This window comes from Podospora pseudopauciseta (assembly GCF_035222475.1).
Source record: "Podospora pseudopauciseta strain CBS 411.78 chromosome 7 map unlocalized CBS411.78m_7, whole genome shotgun sequence".
NCBI classification, from domain to species: domain Eukaryota; kingdom Fungi; phylum Ascomycota; class Sordariomycetes; order Sordariales; family Podosporaceae; genus Podospora; species Podospora pseudopauciseta.
Window position 1 is genome coordinate 2,972,701 of NW_026946667.1, and position 16,067 is coordinate 2,988,767.

The 16,067-nt window shown below is 51.7% G+C and overlaps 6 protein-coding genes across 6 annotated transcripts; 3 read left to right on the forward strand and 3 right to left on the reverse strand.

Annotated features, from left to right (window-relative positions):
- Nucleotides 1-550: 550 nt before the first annotated feature.
- QC763_701600 (uncharacterized protein) lies at nt 551-796 on the reverse strand (the record flags this gene model as incomplete). Its single annotated transcript, XM_062915177.1, has 1 exon — nt 551-796. One exon carries the CDS (start codon nt 794-796, stop codon nt 551-553), a length of 246 nt encoding a protein of 81 aa, XP_062762183.1.
- A 488-nt stretch (nt 797-1,284) lies between these two features.
- On the forward strand, nt 1,285-4,016 carry QC763_701590 (uncharacterized protein). The gene is made up of 3 exons (XM_062915176.1): nt 1,285-1,965; nt 2,022-2,478; nt 2,559-4,016. Exons 1-3 carry the CDS (start codon nt 1,897-1,899, stop codon nt 3,464-3,466), a joined length of 1,434 nt encoding a protein of 477 aa, XP_062762184.1. The 5' UTR covers nt 1,285-1,896; the 3' UTR covers nt 3,467-4,016.
- Nucleotides 4,017-4,176: 160 nt separating this feature from the next.
- QC763_701580 (uncharacterized protein) lies at nt 4,177-4,656 on the reverse strand (the record flags this gene model as incomplete). Its single annotated transcript, XM_062915175.1, has 1 exon — nt 4,177-4,656. The coding sequence occupies one exon, from the start codon at nt 4,654-4,656 to the stop codon at nt 4,177-4,179; it is 480 nt and encodes a 159-aa protein (XP_062762185.1).
- Nucleotides 4,657-5,128: 472 nt separating this feature from the next.
- Nucleotides 5,129-8,890, reverse strand: RAD5 (DNA helicase rad5). The gene is made up of 2 exons (XM_062915174.1): nt 5,514-8,890; nt 5,129-5,446 (listed from the first exon to the last, which is right to left on the reverse strand). The coding sequence occupies exons 1-2, from the start codon at nt 8,771-8,773 to the stop codon at nt 5,368-5,370; spliced, it is 3,339 nt and encodes a 1,112-aa protein (XP_062762186.1). The 5' UTR covers nt 8,774-8,890; the 3' UTR covers nt 5,129-5,367.
- A 107-nt stretch (nt 8,891-8,997) lies between these two features.
- On the forward strand, nt 8,998-10,519 carry QC763_701560 (uncharacterized protein). Its single transcript, XM_062915173.1, has 2 exons — nt 8,998-9,284; nt 9,340-10,519. The coding sequence occupies exons 1-2, from the start codon at nt 9,151-9,153 to the stop codon at nt 10,313-10,315; spliced, it is 1,110 nt and encodes a 369-aa protein (XP_062762187.1). The 5' UTR covers nt 8,998-9,150; the 3' UTR covers nt 10,316-10,519.
- Nucleotides 10,520-11,472: 953 nt separating this feature from the next.
- LDB19 (Endocytosis regulator) lies at nt 11,473-16,013 on the forward strand. The gene is made up of 2 exons (XM_062915172.1): nt 11,473-14,409; nt 14,470-16,013. Exons 1-2 carry the CDS (start codon nt 13,809-13,811, stop codon nt 15,456-15,458), a joined length of 1,590 nt encoding a protein of 529 aa, XP_062762188.1. The 5' UTR covers nt 11,473-13,808; the 3' UTR covers nt 15,459-16,013.
- The last annotated feature ends 54 nt before the right edge of the window (nt 16,014-16,067 follow it).

Sequence of the window (16,067 nt, forward strand, 5' to 3'; positions counted from 1 at the left end):
TTCGGCAAGAATAGACCGCGTCTCTTCTGCGTAACTAGTTCTGAACTCTCAATTTCATTTAGTCACCACTCTATATACACACATCCGTCTTACTCAACAAACAGGCTCTTCGCGCTTATTGTCACCCACTATGCTTCGTCATGGTTGACGTGAACTCTACCTCGTTGTCCCTACATGTATCTTTGCTGCCAGGCTTGGCTCATAACCTGGAACTGCTCATTCATGTGTTGCTTGTAGCACGGAATAGCAGGTCCTCCAGGATCTATCATTCCGAGCTACAGCAGCTGTATTTTGCCCTTTCATACCCCGAAGTCACGGTCCGGGTGGCAATATCTAGCTAGAATATATGACTGGTATATCTCTTCTGACCCTTGTTGGCCTCACATTTGTTGGAGGGCCAACATCGTCACATGCTTGGAACGAGGCGGTTAATATAGCTTCAAGGTAAATGTGGCCAGGAAGCTATGGTAGAGGTCGTTGATTGTGGTCGGCCAAGAAGAATCATTCTGCCTGCGAAAGTTTTCTGGGAGAAGCCGCATCTTCAAGCAAGTCACCGGTCGTGACATTGATGAATGACAAGGTTGGACGAGGAGCATTGGGCCCGTCGAGCGTTTTTGTCGAGATATAGGCGGTGGTTTATAAACAGCTCCACATAGTATCGGACTGCGAATGGGAAGAATAGTATGATAATGAAAGTAAATGCTTCGTGGGTGCTGTGTAGGGGACCTGGCTCCCGTTCGAGGGAGTCCAACAGTCTGCTCCACGCGAGGTCGGCCTGGTCGACAGCAAAGGTCATGATAATTGACGGGATGGGAATGGTGGCGGGGGGGGCCGAATTTGTGCAAGGTAAATTTGGGGTATCACCAGGTGGAGTCAGCAAGTTGGGTAACTGATGAGGATCTTGACGAAGGCAGCGTTTCTGGATCTTTTTGTACAACATTGTGTTCGGGAAACCCGACGTATTGGGTGGTTATCTTGCGCCACTCCGTCGTGCCGGGTGAGACTGTGCCACCGCCAGCTCGGTCTGCACATAGCCCTACCATCACCCACCAGCAGGGCAATGAGTTGGTGCCCCAATGCCGATTGGATTGCGGGGTTACATTGGAGTTCAATTCAAACCCCAGCCCTTGTGGCCCAGAATCGGCACAGCCTCCAGATCTCATTGAGCCCCCCACCAATGCTGGTCATAAGCGCTTAACTGGAGGTCCCTTGATAACCTGCAACCCATAAAAGAACCCATGAGAATCGGCTTGCCTTAACAAATATAGGTGATCTGGAGCCTTGCACAAGATGAAATTCAATCTCACCCGTGTCATATCTTCAAGAACACCCGACGGGAGGTTGGTGTTGAACGGGTACCAGTACTGTGAATGGAGACAAAGACAGGATTGGGCAAATGCATTTTCACTTGTCTACCGCAAGTGATCAATATTCCCTCATCTGTCACTGGTGATGGTGATCGCTGCAGCGTCTTGTGGTCGCCATGCGCCTGTTGGGCGCATACCCGGCACGCTTGTGGCACAATAATGACCACTTAGAATAGGCTACCCTAGTCCCATTCTCTCTAGCGTGGCCAGCTGTGCCACTTGGGTGGACGTAGGTGGACCAAAATAACCAGCCCCTTGCCTTTTTTGGTGTGCGCATATGTAGGATATCCCATTTCTACTGGAGGTGTGGGCCGCGGGATTGGCAACGAAGGGTGCAAGATGAGTACGTGGGTGTAAGACTTATGAGTGGCACAGCGTGAGAAAATGGGCATATCACCAAGTGTCGGGTGTTTAGAAGTGCGAAGCTTCTTCTGGCTTTCCCACCTCACTTCTTCATCTGCTCCTTACCTCCCAGATCCTCCTGGTCGACACTCGCGATCTCTTGTTGATACCCCAAGCGCCAGGCACAATGGTTTCCCAGCAAGAACTAGATGCGATTGTTGACGACCATGCCAGTCTCAAAAAGATCACTCTTAAAGTATATGAGGGCACCTGCAGAGAAAGAGAACATATTAAGCTGACATCTCAACGCAGGTCACGGTGGGCGTCTTCTTTGCCTTGTCCATCCTGTCGGTAGTTGCAAGAGTAGCCATCCGCCTCAAGACGCTGAGGCGATTATCTTTGGATGATTATCTTTTGTTTATGGCAGCCACAGCCCTAACGGTGACAACCGGCCTGCTTCTTCACAGCTGCGACCGCATCTATCTCTCGGCCGCGCTCCAAAAAGACCCAGCACTAGCCTTTCTAATCAGTTCGGAGCTCTTGATGGACCTTCTGAATCATGCAACACAGCAGTTTCACACCTTCCTCATCCTTGCATGGACCGCAATCTTCTTCGTCAAATTCTCCTTTCTCGCCTTCTTCCGGCAATTGATCTGGAAGACAAGGGTCCAACGCTATTACTGGGCCGTAGTAGGGATCACCATCGTCTCGTACCTTTTCTTTGTGGCAGAGCCATTTATTCTGTGTTCCGAATTTGGGATTAAGGCTCGTAAGTTCTTCTCAATACTTCTTACTCCCACCAGTCAAGAGCGGTGTTCATTTGTATAGACATCAACTAATCATGAGTAGTTTCCTGTTTTTCCCCTTCCAAAAACATCCTTTACATATCTTTGACCGGCGTCGTGACTGGCCTGGACGCAACCACCGACCTCATGATTGTCAGTATCCCAATCATTATTCTCTACCAAGCAAAGATCCAGACCCGACAAAAGGTGGCCCTGGGGATGTTTCTCTGCCTGTCCTTGGTCATGGTGTGTATTGCCATCACAAGGGCCAGCAAAATTAAAGGAGCACAGGGCATCGATATCCCGTGGGAGTTCTTCTGGCAGTTCATGGAAGCAACTATCGCAGTGCTAATGGGCTCGTTGACTGTTTTCCGCACCTTACTCGCATTCCAAACGAACAAGAATTCAGAAGAGCGGAAAGGAGCGGCAGGCCCGAGCCCTAAATCGCGAGCTTTGTTTTCCTTCCACGAACGCATGAGGCGATGGCGGGAAAAAAGGGCACAGCATAGTGACGAGGAGTCTCTCAGCGACCTCCCCCAGATCCCAAGTGCTACTATGTCGGGAATGCGTACCTTTATACGGCGCAATAACCGTGATGAGGGCCTTGAAACTTCGGCTGGCACCGTGAGAGTCCTCTCGCAGAACGACACACTGGCCGAGAACTTCGATGCCTCTTCGCACCACCGTGTCGCTGTGACACCCTACAAGCAAGATGACCATCGCGTCGACTCTCGACAGGGCAACGGGGTATCGTGGCCTTTGGCAAGCTCTGGATATGTGCTCATATCGACTGAAATCAGACAAGAACGGTTAACCACGGAGAGGGATGAGCTACACTCATCCCATATGACCAGCCTGGCTGGTTCAACAGTCCAAGGGGACTGGGAGAGCACTTATCGCGAAAGCGGTCAGCCTGGATCTGTGTATCGGGATAGCCGCCAGTACGCCTACAACCCGCAGATGTCGCGATAGCCTACTATGAATAACAATGAGGCGACGGTTGGCAACCCCGTTGCGTGGAAGCATGTGGCCCCGATGAGTCCTATTCGACCGAGATCGAGGAGCTAAAGGCGTGGATTCTGAGAGCTTATAATAAGGATGTGTGGCAAGCTCAGATACTGCCCGGGTGGCCTGCAGTAATAGCTGTAATTGGATGGCGAAGGACGCGGGGGGGCCAAAATACCTACCTCGGTACTTTCTCGCGGATGGCAAGGAGCGGAATTCTCAGGCATTGGCTGGCAGCTATCGACTGTGATAGCGGATGATTTATCGCGGGATGAGGCAGTGGAGTCATGAAAGAAAGCATCATCCCCCGTGATGATCGCCTTCTCGTTCTGAATGAGAACTGGAACGGTCGTGGGGCAGTGACGCCCGGGTCATGAACATGGCTAATATTGTATTGTGTCAAAGCGTTGATATCAATCTAGATAAACACATACATACACCGTACATACAAGGTAGACAGCTATTTTACTTATTTATTGCTCAGTATATTTAAATCATCTTCACGCTTACTGCACCAACAAACAGTTTGTGTGCCAAATTATACATGCTCTACATTCGAGTCACACTGCAAGTAAAATCGAAGTTGGAGCCGTTGATTGAAAAAAAAAAAAAAGCAGACCGCCACAGTAAACCTACATAACGAGAGTGCTGTTCAGTCAATTTTGCTGTTACATTATCTAAATGAAAGTCCATGACACTTCAGTCTTCCCCACGTCCAAACTACCCACAAGCTCCTTGAAAACCTTTGGGCTGACATCGATCCCACCGGGGGGGCACGAAGGGCACTTGTCACGGACAACGGCAGTGACCTTCTTGCCATCGTGGCCCTTGATGGAAATCCTGCGGCCACAAGCATCGCCGGCATCTTGACCGCTCACCAGTGCCGATGAAATAGCCACGATGTTGTGAGTATAACCCTTGCCACTGTCGTCGTGACCACAGGCACCAGGTCCGACTTCGTAGTACGTCATGTGTCCGTGGCGGTTGTATTTATTTTCGTCTCGATTGCGTTTGGCGGCACACTCCGTGTCCCGGAGCTGCATCTTGAGAGCAGCGGGCACCTCAACTTGCTGCTCGGCACGGGCCATGTCCATGTTGATAGGGCTGGCGAGAGCACCAACAATGAACACGGCCAAGGAAACAGCGGAGGTCCTCATTCTGATGATTTAGTTTAGAAAGAGTGTATGGGGGCAGTTATTGTAATGTATGAGTGGCTGAAGCGGACAGTTTCAAAGTTGTAATGATTGTGTGCGAGGTGATTTGTAGTACGATTTGGAAAGAGTGTGTGGTTTGAACAGCGAAATCTGACTGCGGAGAAGGAGCGTGGTTGTTGGATCTTCTTACCATGTTCGGGTTGGCATGATAACTTACTTATATTGCGCAGTTTCGTATCGGAGCCAGATTAAACGGAGGTGCCGCTTGAGTGAACAAAGTCGTTCACACTTGGCTGAAAGCTACCGGGATCGACGAGGTCACCGCTTGACGCGCCGACCGCTTTAGCGTCGTTGAGTCAGTGCCACTTCATCCTGCTGGCACCAGAACAGGAGGCCCGGTCAGTGTACCAGCCTGATTCCGACCCTACCTGACCGTTCCTCATTCCTCGATGACAGTGATGGATCCGGGGATGGTGCTTGAGATGAGAGTCGTGACGACCTGGTTCATGATCAATCCGGCAGCATTCTTGGAAGTTCCGCGCCGTAGGTGTCATGCCCCTGAATTAGTCGAGCAACAACAGGGAGTGAGATAATGGAACACCGGATATTATTACTGTTCCCAACGCCACTTTGATGCAGCTGTGTGCCAAAACCGACAAAGCTACAGGCGCCGTGGGCCCAAAATGTATAGGATAGATAAGCCTCCAATCAAGACTAGCTAAGAAGCTCCCTGATGTCTTCAATCCTCTGGACCCTTTTTTCCTCGTCTGACATCATTCCAAGGGACGAGGCACTGCGAGTAAGGGGAACTCATGTCAGCAAACTGATTGCAGGGGCCTTGGAGGTGGCTAGAGACTCACATGAACTTTTTCCTTTCTTGTATCTTGAGCATCCTCTCCTCCACGCTGCCCTTTGCAATGAAGCGGTAAATCTTGACCTCGTCCTCTTGACCCATCCGGTGTACTCTGTCGATAGCTTGCGCCTCGATTGCGTAACTCCACCAAGGGTCCATCATAAACACCCTTTTTGCCATGGTAAGGTTCAGTCCAACCCCGCCTGCCTTAAGACTGAGCAAGAGCACGGTAAATCGTTTGGACTCTTTGAACTCCTCGAGTACAGCGGCCCGGGCCTTTTGGCTCATTGAACCATCCAGTCGCACGAAATGCATGTTGGCTTGGGTGAGAGCTGGTTCGATGAGAGAAAGAAACGACGTGAACTGACTGAAGACGACGGACTTAATTGTAGGGTGTCCCTTCCGCAGCCCACGTAGTTTCTTGATGAGTGTTACAATCTTTGCAGAAGAGTTGTTGACCCCGAGGCGCTGCAGCGTAACACGCGACCCATCACCAGGCCTTCCATCATCGAGATCATCATCATGACGGACAACTTCGAATAAATCTCGGTTGTTGATAGGCTCACGACACTGGAAACACTTTGGCAACTCGTTCTTGTCTGTTTGATACTGAATATAGTCAAGCAAGCACTTTTTGCAAGCGGAATGCCAACACCCAGTTACGGTTTGGTCAATGATCGGTTCTTCGGCGCAAATGGGACACTCGTTGGACGCCTCGTCTCGGATCTGGTTCAGCACATGGGCGCCGAAAGCGTTGGAGTCGGCGGCATCATCTGTCGTCGCTGTAAAGCGTTCGATGAGGGCCTGGAGATCCATATCGTCTGCCAATCCGACAGCCGCGTCTGCAGCGGCAGCAGCTTCTTCGTCATCTGCATTGGCACTGAGATGGCGAACGAGGACAGGGTGACAACAGGATTGTCTAAGACGTAAAATCTGGGCAAAGATGCTGGTAAAAGCCTTCATCACAGTGCCTGCCTCCACATTGGCATTGAATGTGCGCTTGGCGCTGGTGAAGACATACTCGTACACGTCGCGCTCAGCCTTGGAAAGCTCGATGTCGACAATTTCGACGTGTTTCGGCGGAAGTGGAACCAGTGGTAAACCGTCGGGAGTCTTCATGTCCTTCGTCCGCCTCATCACCAAGGGTTCTAAGACCGTCTGGACAACATCCAAGGCCCGCACAAAATCTGTGGATTCAAATGGCACCGTGATGAACGTACGCCAAAAAGAAAAGTTATTCCAGGGCTCCACCCGCAGAAACCGGACGAGGCTGAATAGGTCCTCTAGCTTGTTCACAATCGGGGTGCCCGTCAGCGCCCATCTGTGCTCCGCCGTAATTTCATAACAAGCTCTTGAAGTCTTGGCCTGTCGATTCTTGATATTGTGTGCCTCGTCCAAGATAACCCGGAAGAAGTTGAGTGAAAAGAGACCACGAGTGGTTGCCCTGTCACCACCTTTTGATGCAATCTGAGTGAATTCCGACAACACCACACCATAGCTGGTGATGATTAGATCCGGAGCATTTTCGGCGTTGGCTTCAGAGCATAAGGTCAAGAGATCAGCATTTTTCTCGGCTCCATAGTAGACCATGGACTTCAGGGTGCCCTCCTTTGAAGCCTTCTCGGCTTCACTCTGCCACTGGGCCAGCAGGGACATTGGCGCGACAACCAGGGTCGTACATGGGGCGTTGGCTGCGATACTTGCGCCATTGACGACGGACAGACGGGGAAGTTGATTAACAAAGCCAACTGGGTGAGGAGGAGACTGCCGTGCTTTCACTGCCACATCGGACCTATGCGAATGAATCAGGCTGAGCATTTGGATCGTTTTTCCCAACCCCATTTCATCAGCCAGAATACCCCCCAGACAGTGCTGTTCTTGACGCGGGAATTCTAAAGATAAATCTCCCGAGTATGGGTTGATATAAAATGCAGGTTGATCGGGGACCTGGGGCAGGTCCTTATCATCGTAGTCCTTCAGAGGCCAGGTGTACTCTTCCCAAAGAGGATGCATAGACTCCTCACGCTCCTTGTTTTGCTGGTCCTTTTCCTTCGCCATCATCCAATACAGAGACTGTTTTTGATAGGTACGAAGAGTCATGGCAAAGGTATCAGCTGGCTCGGCCTCGGGCGTATTGAAGTCGAATGACTGGGCTTTCTTGTAGAGCGCATCAAGCTGGTCTTGCTCAAGTTCTTGCCCATCTTCGTTCTCGTCAGAGTTCGGAGAAGAGGATGGATTTTCCTGAGACTCTGACCGGGTTGTTGGTTTTTCCTTTTCTTTCTTATCCTCCATTTCGGCCGCCTGAAGTAGTTCTTGACGTCGATGTTTGGCGGCGGCAGAATTTGCTCGGGTTGGGACCAGGTTGATCTCCTGGAAGAGCCTGACGAGAGCTACCTGCCGCAGCCGCAAACTCCTTTCCTCTGTCGACTCGCCTTGATCGAACGGACTGGCATCTCTGTTATCGGCGACTTGGAACCCCCTTCCAAGAAAACAAGACCGCAAGAGCGAACATCTGAGCTGGAGATAAACAGTGTCGTTTGTCCGAAGCCGGTCAGGAGCATATACACATATGCCCTCGAATTTGCATATCTTTTGGTCTATCAAAGTTGAGACCCAATCAGCGGTTTCTTTTGCCAGACGGCCGATCTCTCGACCAGTCCTATCAGAGAAGCGGACAATCACATCGTTCCTCCTCGCAGTAGCGGCCGTGAGCTTGGATTGTACTTTGTTCTTGGGAGGCTGGATCTTATGACGTTCAATCATGACGATATCTCCATGCTTCACAAGACCAGCGCCACTTCGTGTTGCCCAGCCTTCGGCACCAAAGGCGCCGATATAGCGTGATTCAGGCATCGAGTGGAATGTGGCTGGCGCTTGGTGAGGTACCTTCGGACTGGCTCTGTTGCTTTGTGTGGGGGACGTGGGGCCGGGTCGCATCGTGGCAGTTGGCGGGGCCTTCCTTTTCAGGGTCCTCCAGGTGCCGTCAAGATAGAGGTTGATTGCCCTCTCGACATTGTCCCCACAATGTTCTTTGAGGATGGCGATGATGTCGGGGCTGACGGTCTCGCCAACGAAGCTCTCGAAGGTAGGTTGGTCAAAAGCTATCACGGCGGGATTCATGTCGGAAGTAGCAGCAGTTTTCGGGAAGTCATTTGGTGGTAGGGACGAGAGGTTCGCATATTGAGTCGCATGTTCTTCTTGAGGTTGTGCGCCGGAAAAGAAGCGGCGTCTTTTGCTTGGGGGTTCGTCTGAGTCGGCAAAGTCCATATTGAAAGCAGGTGGGTGTCGCTGAGCAAAAGGATGGTGGCGGTACGTATCCGTGGTCTTTAACGTTGCATGGTTGCATGTGGAAGACGCGCCGAGTCAACGGGACCGCGAATTTTGGCGTTGCTGATCCACAAAATCAGGTGACCATGTTGCTAGTTAATTTAACGTGTCAGGACCCGCTATTTCGTCATTGAAGTTCAAAGACGATCATTCCTAGCGATCCGTTGCAATTGGCGAAAATGGCCATCGCTTTGATCCCCAAGGTACACAGTATGTTTGCTGTTCCTCACCCAAAACGCCGCAACAGAATGGAAAGGGTTTTGACTTTGACTTGCAGGATGGAGCCACTGCGCTAGGGCGCCTCACAAACACTATCTATGTATCGGTCGATTCGAACTGCTGGCCATGGCCTGAAGTGGACGGCCCCCCGATGGGTTCGAGAATGCCGTCGCGGCATTGTCACAGATGCCGATGTGACTCAGTCCCGCGACTACTGTCTAAACCAGCTCAAGTACGTCTCCATCCACCACCTACGAGGCAAATAAGAGGCTGACGACCCTTTGCAGACATAGCGATTATGAGACCTACTTGATACGGCAGTTTGTTCCGCGGTCAGCAAACGATGCATACCATGCGCTCCGGACACTCAATCTCGAGCTTGCTCGGCTTCCCGAAACCGTCTCCAACCCCACCATCGGCCGACTGCGCATCCAGTTCTGGCGTGACACAATCGAGAGGGTCTTTGCTGGAAGCCCGCCTCGAGAACCTATCGCCATCTTGTTGCACAGTGCTATTGCGCAATTGAAGTCCAGGGCTGGGGATGGAAGTGCCAACTCTCTCAAATTCTGGCTGCTGAGGTTTATCAAAACAAGGGAACGGCACATGGAGAACAGGCCCTTCGTCAGTTTGGCCGCTCTGGAGGACTATTCCGAGAACACCTACGCGACCTTGATGTACATGACGCTGGCTTTCATGCCCATGCGGTCTGTCCACATGGATCACCTCGCCAGCCATATTGGCAAAGCTTGCGGCATTGTCGCGACACTACGGGGAATTCCAGTGCTCGCGGCACCTTCAACGCCCATCCAGGGGCCCTCAGGGGCCAATCTCGGGAGCACCCGAAGCCCGGCGCTTCTGCTTCCCCTGGATGTCATGGCGGATGCGGGCTTGAAAGAGGAAGATGTCTTTCGAATGGGTCCTAACGCTGAGGGACTTCAGGATGCTGTTTTCCACGTCGCCACGCGTGCCAATGATCATCTTATTACAGCCCGGGAGATGCTCAAGAACCTGAGGTTGGGAAAAGGGCCTGATCACGACTATGAACACGAAGGTGAAGCCGAACATGTGTATTCATCTGCTGCACACAACGTCGAGACTGCTGGCTCCGATGTCAAGCGTGGGTTTGGTGTGTTGCTGGAGGCTGTTGCAGCCGGGGATTATCTGAAGCGTTTGGAGAACGCCAACTTTGACCCCTTCAAGGTAAAGAAAAGTTGGAAGCTTCCCTGGTCGTTATGGCAGGCGCTTAGGCATGAGCAAATTTGATGATCTGTCACGAGCAGTTGTTTAGATGATGCCAGAGATCTCTGTTTGCCTTGAATCTAAATGGTGAACCCAATTGTTCTACTTTAGAGCCAAACCAGGGGCGCCGATGTTCATGAAACATTCGTTTTTTATTTTGGTTTGATGAGTGTTGGACCATCACGGTGTTGTCTCAGGCTCTGGAGAATTCTAGTATTACCAGCCTCATCGTGGTATTCTGGTTTTCGACCCTCTCCCAAGGTGTGATGCTGAGCTGTCGTTCTCGCGCCTTCAATAAGCGGCTGTAGCCGAGACTAGAATCCACCATGATGGGAAACACAGCGAGAGCATCAGAGAATTTTGCTTGCCAGACTCCACATCCCGCAGTTGAAAGTCAACGGAACCAGGTACATGGTGGAGTCCTTTCGTTCTCGACCCAAGGGATCCAGGGAATCCAGGAATCCAGGAACATATCCGTTGACAGGGCGCTAGCTAGCCATGGATCAAGGAAGGAAGTCCCAGAGCGAGGATTGATGCGTATTTATGTCCTCAACATAACAAAGTATTGAGCCACACTGCCACTGAATCCTGTTATATCAATTATCTTGCAAGTTGTTGCCTTGCATTTTGCAAAGCCATTAGGTTAGCCACAGTGCCACTGACCCAGGACTTGCATATGGGATGAAGCTTTTGAAAGCCGAGCATCGTCGAGAGTCTAGGCCACGATGCGCTCTCAATGTTTACTCGATATTTACTCGATAGTTTTATTTTGGCGAGACCGTCAATGACCCAAGTGTCCGGGAGAAAACCCCCCAGGTCGGCGGGGCCCCGTAGCAGGTGCCACTTCCGAGAGAGTTTCGGCCCGGTGCCCCGCATCCCTTTGGCTGGTAAAAAGGTCCCATTTCGGTGGGGCCACTTTTGAACCAATAGGAGAGCAATCTCTAAGCGAACTATTCTACACAGTATATACAACCGCTAAATAAGCGCTGAAAAAAAGAGAAGTAGTACCTGAAAAGCTCTATACTTATAGCGACCCTTAGTGGGTGTGGTGCTATAATTCGCTGTCACTTACATGCTTATTTTGTGGCAGAGCAGCCCCACCGAAATTGGACTTTTCGCCCAGTCAAAGGGATAAAATGTCGGCTCCTTCCGACATCACGGACTCGGCCGTCCTAAAGCCAGTTTGTCCGACCCCAGCGATTTCCGGTGCCTGAAACACATGAATTACGACTGGGTTTTTTCCCCAGTTTTTTTCCTCAAACGTCCCATCGCAGGCCGCCTGAAGCCCTAGTGCCCTGGTACTCAGAATACAGCCTGGTGGCGTTTTGTTGCTGGAGTTGACGAATTGGCCAATGACATCTTTGACAAGGTTTCCGTTTACACACCATCAGTAAACCGCCCGAGTTGGCCTGCAGGTTAAAAGATCGTTTGGCTGGGAGGTTCCTGGAATTACCTAACTGGAACTGCACCTGGTGCATCTGGGCATCAGGTGGCACATGAGGCTCTCACCCAGACTGCTCGATGCAACGCACAACGCCCGACGGAACATGCCATCTCCGAGGAAGTCTGAAGTTGGCAGAGACACGTGGTTTTGGAAGACTTTTAGATGATTTATGTCACGCGGTACTCTGAGGGCCTGTGTTATTTATTTTTACGGATAACCCAGTACCGAGCGTAGATACGATATACGCACTGTCGAGTATTTTAGAGATATCTGAGCATCGCGTCATAGGGCTGGATCTTAGCGCAGAAGCAGAAATGGCGGGGGAAATTAATACCATCCAGGCGAGGGGTTCCCGCACAACTCTTGTTTTTCAGTCTCTTTGCACCACAAACGTCAGCTTGCAGGGGAGCAGCGAGAAATTTGCAGTGGACAAAGGAAAGGGGGACGAATGTTCGACTCGAGCTTGGCTTCTTCGGCCGCTTTCCAAGCACCCGGTGCAAGCTTGGAATATGGGGCAAACAAAGCCAATTCCATGGAACAGAACCTTTGCCGCACACAAAATTTTCCCTCGAGGTGGAGCCCCAGGACTTTGGGAAGAGGTCACTGGGTCACCAGGTGACCCTGGATTTTGCCTTGACAGTCTCTCCAGCGGAGCCCAAAGAGCTTGAAGCTTGAAAGCTGGCATCCAGTTTGTGAGCTCATGCAAGCCTTGTGACTAGTAGGTTGGCTTTCAGCATTAGCCCGTGACCTGAAAAGCGTGCCTCCAGCCCCAGTCCACCACTCACTTGCAAGTTGGAAGAAAGGTACGACGGCAGATCGCAGACTTGGAACATGCGGTTTACATTGTCCTCATTATTCCCTGGAGAGATGGGGCTCTTCGGTAAGCTCGGAGCACTGACATTTGCTCTCCGGATGTCTCACTCAGCACTGATCTCGGCTTCGGCGAGGGCTCGGTATGGATACCGACTGTGGTGCTGACTGGCCCGGGCAGTGGAGTGAACTGACATGCGGGATCGACCAGGTGAAGATCCGCCCTGCACATGGAAGAGGTAGTGTAAGGGGTGCTCCAGATCAATGCTTGGTACGAACCACTGTCTGTCTTTTTGCAAGTATTTTTCCACCTAACTTACGTGAGCCCACGTCACAGTCAAAACTCATCAGGCACTCAGAACCGCCGGGGCACATAGCATCAAAACAAGTGCTACCCTGGCTGCGCAATGATGAGAAGCCTTTCCTGGACTCATGCTGTCAAGACCATGTGGACCGGAAGTGGACTACAAGGTGCACACAACAAAGGGGATCGATCGATGGCGGAGCAACAAGGTCCAGCTGGTCGGTTTTGTTCGCGGCCCTGCCGCTCGCTCGGTCGGTGGTGGGCTGTCCAGGTGGAACCCTTTAAGCCCTGGCCATCTATTACACATAATTACTTGATGGAAAAGGCCGGACTGGTCCCCGGGGACATACAAATACTCTGACGAGCCAGCATCCTGCTCTTGCGTCAGACCTCTGAGTAATTGTTGGTAGACTTATAGCCGTGCTCTTTCAAACCATAGACGTTATCCCACCACCCATCTCCACGCTGTTATTCGCATCTTCACACCCTCAAATCCCAACACTGGGTAACCCCATCTTCACTTTCCAGTCAAGAAAACGAGCCACGGGCACTCGATTACATACCACGCGTCGAAGGATAATCGAATCGAATCAAAAGAAGGCGAACTATCTCTTGTTGACATTTCATGGATATTGGGGACAGGGAAAACCACCGCAACGAGGATTTTCCACGAAAACCAAGGGCGCCACCTCAACACCTAGCAACTGGACCACTTTCAGCAGTTTTGGCTTTCGCAGGTGACACGGCAGCTCTGACGCACACACTGCGCGGAGCGCTCAAGCTACCTATCCTCCCGTGACACCTTCCCCGCATTCTCTAAGCCTTTCTAGGCCTCAGCAGAAGCGGCGCATCCAGCAGCAGGCCGCCTGCAGCCGGTAGTAGCCCCGTGCCTGCCCCGAGCCCACCCCGCTATTGGCAGGGGCTTCCCTAACTTGGAAATCAATAATAGAACAGCCAATATGCCACACCGAGTAGCCAACTTCTTCCGGTCGTCGACCCATTCCCTGGAGCACCAAGTTTCAAATTTCACCAAAAAGTCATCCTCGGGTTCCCGGAGACGGGCCTCCCCACCCGGCAGCGGAAGAAGTACGGGCTCAGAGTTAGTGGCCTATACATCTGAAGAGGAGCTTGACGATTCCCATGCTCCGCCCTACGTTCCACGCTTGAAGATGGGCGACTCCCGGACCAGCAGTTTTACCTCGGATTCACACAAAGAAAAGGATCATGGGCACCACCACCGGCTCTCGTTCCCCGGCATGCATTTTGGGCGGTCCAACAAGGAGAGCCATGTACACACCCCCGCCTCGCTGGACTGGAAGCTCGAGTCTCCGCCCATCGTCATGTACGGGAATGCCGAGAACAGCACCGGCGCTCTGCTATCCGGGCAGCTCTTTCTCCACATCAAGGATGAGGCCCTGGAGATCGAATCGTTTACAGCGACGCTCACTATCCGGGTATCGCAAAAGAAGCCTTTTACCAACCACTGTGCCGAGTGCACCAGTCAGTATACCGAGATCAAAAAGTGGTCTATGCTCGAGCACCCCTTGGTGATGATGAGAGGTAGGTGTTGTTTGAGAGGTGGCCTTGCAAATCTCATAAGCTGACACCATGTCACATTAGGCCAGCATTCGTTCCCATTCTCTGTGCTCATGGAGGGCCATTTACCTGCCAGCATGGAAACTCCTCTCGTCTCGATCTCATACGAGTTCAAAGCCGAAGCCATTCCCAGGAGCAACGGCATCACCCCGGTACCGCCCATCAGGCTCGAAAAGGTTCTCGATGTCAAACGCAGTCTCCCAGCATCCGAGATACCACATCACTCCGTCCGAGTGTTCCCCCCCACCAACATCAAGGCCAGTGCGCACTACCCTCACGTCATACACCCGATTGGAAGCTACACTTTGGCACTTCGACTGGATGGAATCTCTAAGCTCAATCCGAAGGTGAACACGATAGAATACTGGAAACTCAAGAAGCTCACGTGGCGACTGGAGGAAACGATCAAGACGGTAGCACCGGCATGCGGTCGGCACAGTCCCAGATTGGGAGATAGGGAGGAGGGTGCGCAGCCCAAGAAAGGCATCGTTCGTAGCGACACGCGGATCATTGGTGAAAAGACGCTGTTCTCGGGCTGGAAAAGTGACTATACCAGCGCCAATGACGCCAAGGTGGAGCTCGAGCTGGAGTACAGCCTAGGGAAGCACGCCAGGTCTGCCTGTGATACCAAGAGCCAGGATGGGACCGAGGTGAGTCACCAGCTGATGGTGGAGATGGTGGTCTCTCAGGAATGGGCGCCAGTGAACAAGCCCTCTTTGGTCACTCACACCGGGGTTGGACGCATCCTGCGCATGCATTTCGGCACCATTTTGACGGAGCGCGGGGGCATTGGGATCAGCTGGGATAACGAAGCCCCGCCTATTTATCAAGATGTGCCCCCCAGCCCGCCGGCCTATTCTCAAGAAACCAATCTGCACAGCGACGCGTCAATTGCCGAGATGATTGAGCCACTGGATAGCGCTCTGACAGCGGGCCCGGTGCACAGGTTGGTGGTGGAAGAGGAAGGAGGAAGCTCTCGCGGTCATCGGAGGGCAAGTTCTGAAGGGAGGTGAAAAGCCCCTTTCAGCTGGGCCCGGACGTTCCACTGCAGTCAGACTGGTGGGAAACCTCCACCCTATGGTCAACAAGTGTGCATTTTTGAAAAGGGAGACGGCGAGCAATGGGCTTGACAGCGGCGTTTATTTGTTTTGTTTGCATTATACCCCCGGGAACAGCGTCAGCAGCACGCATGGCAGTTCTATCTACAATCTTGCAATTTGGGCGTTTTTTTCTGTTTGGACTTGTTTCAGGGACAAAAAAAAAAGGAAGGAGGAGCGGGGGTGAGAGCAATCGGTCAGTTTGGTGTCTATAGAGCAAGAGTTGTTGCGTTTTCAAAGGGTCTGGCATCTCCTCGGCTGGAGCATTCAAGAAAAGGGCGTTTGGAGGCAAGGAAATTGAAAAAGGGGAAGGGTCTGCATCTGTCATGATTCATGGCCATTATCGAGAGAGTGGGAACAAAGAGATATATATATTGTACATACTCCCACAATGAAAAGTATACAACCATAAAGAGTCTATTGCTCTTTTGCTTTTTTTCCAAAATTGATCTATATTAGAGCTGCCCTGGGAATAGAATCAGGATGATGTCAAAGCCATGTAGGTACTTCCAGTTTGCGGGGAGG

What these genes read in the sequence shown, in the direction of transcription:
- QC763_701590 (XM_062915176.1), top strand. Translation starts at nt 1,897, where the DNA reads ATGGTTTCCCAGCAAGAACTAGATGCGATTGTTGACGACCATGCCAGT. An exon ending in TCAAAAAGATCACTCTTAAA is followed by an intron (nt 1,966 to 2,021) that starts GTATATGAGGGC and finishes ATCTCAACGCAG; the next exon opens with GTCACGGTGGGCGTCTTCTT. An exon ending in CGAATTTGGGATTAAGGCTC is followed by an intron (nt 2,479 to 2,558) that starts GTAAGTTCTTCT and finishes AATCATGAGTAG; the next exon opens with TTTCCTGTTTTTCCCCTTCC.
- RAD5 (XM_062915174.1), bottom strand. Translation starts at nt 8,773, where the DNA reads ATGGACTTTGCCGACTCAGACGAACCCCCAAGCAAAAGACGCCGCTTC. An exon ending in CAAGAAAGGAAAAAGTTCAT is followed by an intron (nt 5,447 to 5,513) that starts GTGAGTCTCTAG and finishes CCTTACTCGCAG; the next exon opens with TGCCTCGTCCCTTGGAATGA.
- LDB19 (XM_062915172.1), top strand. Translation starts at nt 13,809, where the DNA reads ATGCCACACCGAGTAGCCAACTTCTTCCGGTCGTCGACCCATTCCCTG. An exon ending in CCCCTTGGTGATGATGAGAG is followed by an intron (nt 14,410 to 14,469) that starts GTAGGTGTTGTT and finishes ATGTCACATTAG; the next exon opens with GCCAGCATTCGTTCCCATTC.
- QC763_701560 (XM_062915173.1), top strand. Translation starts at nt 9,151, where the DNA reads ATGTATCGGTCGATTCGAACTGCTGGCCATGGCCTGAAGTGGACGGCC. An exon ending in TACTGTCTAAACCAGCTCAA is followed by an intron (nt 9,285 to 9,339) that starts GTACGTCTCCAT and finishes GACCCTTTGCAG; the next exon opens with ACATAGCGATTATGAGACCT.